At 46.2% G+C, this 4,531-nt stretch overlaps 1 protein-coding gene across 1 annotated transcript in view; it reads left to right on the plus strand.

The window, feature by feature from the left end:
* Window positions 1–303: 303 nt before the first annotated feature.
* The window catches only part of PUM1 (pumilio RNA binding family member 1), a 142,934-nt gene continuing 138,706 nt past the window's right edge, over window positions 304–4,531 (plus strand). Inside the window, exon 1 of the mRNA XM_049618892.1 lies at window positions 304–536. Within this exon, the coding sequence (XP_049474849.1) occupies window positions 440–536 (97 nt within the window). The 5' untranslated portion in view covers window positions 304–439. The remainder of the gene's footprint in view (window positions 537–4,531) is intronic.

Genomic DNA, 4,531 nt, shown 5'->3' on the forward strand with positions numbered 1-4,531 from the left:
TATTCTCCAAATGGGGCGATGGAGGCAGGAAGATTAAATAAGGCCACAGAGCCAGGAAGCTACAGCAAAGGGGTTCGAGGCCGGCACCGGTCTAGCCAGAGCCGGGTCAGCGTCCCTTCACCCCCGCAGGCCGGTGCAACCTGGCGGTGAAGCTGGGAGCGCGCGGGGGCGGGCGGGGCGCCCCGGTCCGGCCGCCGGCGCCCAGCTCCGGGCCGCGCGTGGCCGGGCGTCGCGAGCACCGCGGCCGCTCCTCTGCCGGCGCGGGACCCCGCCTTCTTCCCGCCACGGCGCGCGCGAGTGCCCGGCGCGCGCTCGTCTGGCGGGCGGGCACTCGCGCGCGCAGCGGTTGTGTTGCCTGCGAGTTTCCCAAGTTCACACAGGCCCTGGGTTGGCATGGCAACCAGGCAACCTGTTCCAGAGCCGCCTGCCTTCTCCGCACATGCCGCTGCCACCGCCGGAGCCGGGGCCAGAGCCTATCCCAGGATGCACCGCGCCAGCCCCGTCCCCAGTGGGCCGCCATGTTGTCGGAGTGAAAGGTAAGGGGGAGCGAGAGCGCCGGAGAGAGAAGATCGGGGGGCTGAAATCCATCTTCATCCTACCGCTCCGCCCGTGAGTATCCGCACCCCGCCGGCCCCAAACGCTGCTCTGGACCCCCAGCGAGCAGGCTGTCCCTTTGTATTGGTGTTTGAGAGCGGCTGTAGGGGTGAGAAGGGCTTTGGAAAAGCCGCCCGGGGCCCTGGCTGAGGCTTCTCACTCGCTGTTCCTCGTACATGTTTTGGAGTCAGCAGCAAGGCCCCTATTGTTATCAAAGGAGGGAGGGGGTGGGGAGCGGGGTCGAAGCGAGGAAAATGCCGGGGGTTTAGGCCCGGGCCGTGGGCACAGACATGCCTGTAGCTTTCTGCTGGGCCCTGTTGGAGCCTCCGAAGATTGATGTTGCCATTCGGGTTGCTTTTTTTGATGGGTTTGCGAAGCCGCGAGTCTTCTGTGTGGCCATGAAGTGTAATTCTGGGCCACCCTGGATTTCTTCGACTTCTTGAGCTTCCGTGGCAGCGTCGAAGCAGGAGGAACAATAAATCGCTTTAGAAGCAGCCTTGGCCCCTTGTCTACAGGCGAGACCCACCATGGGGGAACTTTGCGAGCCTTAAATGTGGAGAAGTGGCGATCAGGAAGTTTCAGATCGCTTTTTAGTCTCCTGGGTGCTTGTGGCCTTTTGTCTCCGTGAGAGCTTGGGTTTTGGTGGGTTCTTCCTCTTTGAGCCTCCCAGTGTTGGTGAGTGTCTGTCTTAACTCAAAGAGGGGCTCACCCCTCGGTAGTAGGAAAACAGATACGCACTACCAGATAGTTTTAGCGCTCACAAACGTTCTTGGTAAACAGACCTCGTTTGTTACCCTTGTCGTACCACTCCCACGTCAAGTGAGGAATAAGCTCCTGGAACTTTTTCCCCCCACTGTAGCACCCCCTCCAACCCCCCCTCCCCCCCCCCTCGGCGCGCGCGCACACACACACACACACACACACACACACAGACCCGGTATTAGGGAAGGTTTTAGCCTCCCCATAGCTTGAAGAATTGTTATTCATTGTCTAATTGAGAGAACACTGTTTTTAGTTGTCGATAATCCAGTCCGTTCACTTCCTGCTCTTCGTGGGATTAAGGATGAGAGTGGAGAGAGGGTTTTTCGGGGTTGTGTTTTAAAGTCAGCCGCTTCTGAAACAATAGACATGTAGCTTTCGCGTTTTGTGTGTTTTATGAAAACACAAAAACCCACCACAACAAGCCTCCTCCCGAGATATGTGGCTCCCGGTGCACTTTTAGTAAACAAAATAAACATTTTGACTCGTTGCTAATTTTAACTTCATAAAACACTCGCTGGGGCTGTTGATTGTTTATTTGGACCTTGGGGAAGTACTCACTGGATTTTGAACTTTGAATTAGTATTTTGCCTTAGCCACAATTGAATGCATTTTGTCCAAGGCCACATCTTTTTGAAGTTGGGTTTGAAGTTTAGTTTGGGTTTGAAATGAACTGCTTTAAAGTAAATTTATGATCACAGAATTTTTTGTTTTCAGTGTGGCAAAAAAAAAAAAAAAACAACAAACCAAAAACCACCTTTTATACTACTAAACATTTTAGTTTTTTTTTTTTTTTTTTAAAGAAAAGGTGAGCTTTTGAGAGATCAAAGCGTATTCCTTTGCTTGAAATAAAATCTATTAGGGATATTAAGACACCTCGGTGTGAACAGTTTGAAAACTTTGGAAGAGTATAGAATCATCACTTCTAGTTGTGTATTTTTATAATGTGCTATAACTCTAAAAGGCATCAGCAGTTTAAATGTTTTATAATATTTAAGTGACTGATTTCTTAATTTTTGTGCTGTAGTTGCCAAGATATTACACAACTGCCCAAGACACATGTTAATTGCTTAGGTATTTGCTCACTTTCAAACTGTCCCTTCTGCCAGGTTTTCTCTTGTTTGAGAAACTGCCTTGCCTCATTAGGTAAAGCAGGAAGTCTTAGGGCATACAGATAGCTTTACAAAAGCCAATTGTTTTGTTTGAACTGTTTTGGAGGAACTCCTCCCCCTCCCCAACCCCTTGTTAGAACTTAGTTGTGTTTCAGAGGTAACCCTTTTTCATATGGAAATTCCTTGTTAGAGATGTATTGTGGCAAATCTTTTATTTCAGTTAAAGATTGCGTTTGCTATTTTAGGAATCCTCTTAGAGACTGGAGCTTCATTGCCTTCACTGGTGGCAACGAATTCCTGGGGTCTCAGCATGGTGACTTTAAATTTACCAAAAACTTTTCTATAATTTTATTCTGATTAAAAAAACAACAAACAAACAAAACACATTTGTGAGTCTTAGAGAAAGGATTTCTTCCAATTTCTAGGTGAGGAAACAGGCTCCGAGAGGTTGCTAATTTAGTGGTAAAACTTGAGTTTTGGGACTCCTGGCTTACCCTAGAATAGACTATTAGATTGATAGTCCCTTGTAGAAGAAAACTAACATGGCAGTGACTTGGTTGATGAATGGTAACCAGACCTATTGTGGTGATCGTTTTGAAATATATGTAAATATCCAATTATTATGTTGTACACCTGGAAACTAATACAGTGCTCTGTGTCAGTAATACGTCTATAAAAAAAGTGCAGTTAATTCATTTGAAAATCAAATGGGGAGGTATTAGCCTGGTTGTCACTTTGCGATAGCCTATGGTAAACACAGCTATGATTTTCTGGTTTTGGTACTTAAGCATGAACATGATTCTATTCAAGAAAGCACAAACTGTAGTCTAGAAAGCTAGACTCCCCACTACCCTGGTAAAGTTCTGATGGATTAGAATTGTTAACTGAAACTAGGCATTTCCAAGTTAAGCTTTGAACAAATTACAAATTCCGTTGTGTCTCTGGCTTCAAAACATGAATTGTGAGAAGCACATGCTTTATCAGGAGGTTTAATTCTATAAAGAAATAACTGAATAGATTTTTCATAAATCTTGTAAACCTGTTTTTGAGACGTTACAGTTGAGCTTGGTAGAGAGAAGGCATGTGCAGCAGTGGGACTATTAAATTGATAGTCTTGAAATTAGACTCCAGTGACTATAGGCAGGGGTAGTCTAATAGGTTACTGATTACTTTGTGGCAATTTTTTAAGCACCCACAGTTTGACAGATGTTCTCTCTTGTGTACAAATGTAGCTTTTGGTTTTAAGAACCTAAATAGTAATGTTTCATAGTAACATTTCAGAGATTCTTTGTTCCTTCCAGGGAGGAGTTGTTGCAAGTGAGAGATATGGTATCTGTAAGGGGCTGACAAAAGTAAGCTTGAGCACAAAACAATTATTTATTTATTTATAGATTTAATTTTGTTTTATTAAAAAAATTTTTTTTAATGTTTATTTTTGGGAGACAGAGAGACAGGGCGGGGGAAGGGCAGAGAGAGAGGGAGACACAGAATCTGAAGCAGGGTCCAGGCTCCTAAGCTGTCCGCTCAGAGCCGGATGTGGGGCTCAAACCCACTGAGAGCGAGATCATGACCTGGGCTGAAGTTGGATGCTCAACCGACTGAGCCACCCAGGAGCCCCTATAGATTTTATTTTTTAAATTATTTCCACATCCACTGCTCGAACCCACAACCCTGAGATCAAGAGTTGCATGCTCCACAGACTGAGCCAGCCAGGTGCCCCCAAAACAGATTTAGGTTTGAGTCCCTCCTCTGCAACTCACTAGCTGAGTGGCCTTGGGCACATCCCATAACTTTTCTGTCCCTTAGTGTTTTCATTTGTAAAATAGGGCTGATATACTCTCTGCATTGTGTTTGTCAGTTATTATTGAAGTATCTGTTTTTTTACAGTGAGATGTTCTATACTAGTAAAGTGTTTGAATTTGGTTTGGTCTCATCCTATTTTTAAGGGAATAGTGATGTGATTACAACTGTAAATTATTGGTAAAAATTTTTGATCCCCCCCCCCCCCCCCTGCCCACGCACCGCAACCGGATGTTCTTAGCCCGAACGATTTCGCCCACCCCCCC

This window comes from Panthera uncia (assembly GCF_023721935.1).
Source record: "Panthera uncia isolate 11264 chromosome C1 unlocalized genomic scaffold, Puncia_PCG_1.0 HiC_scaffold_4, whole genome shotgun sequence".
Taxonomy (NCBI): Eukaryota; Metazoa; Chordata; class Mammalia; order Carnivora; family Felidae; genus Panthera; species Panthera uncia.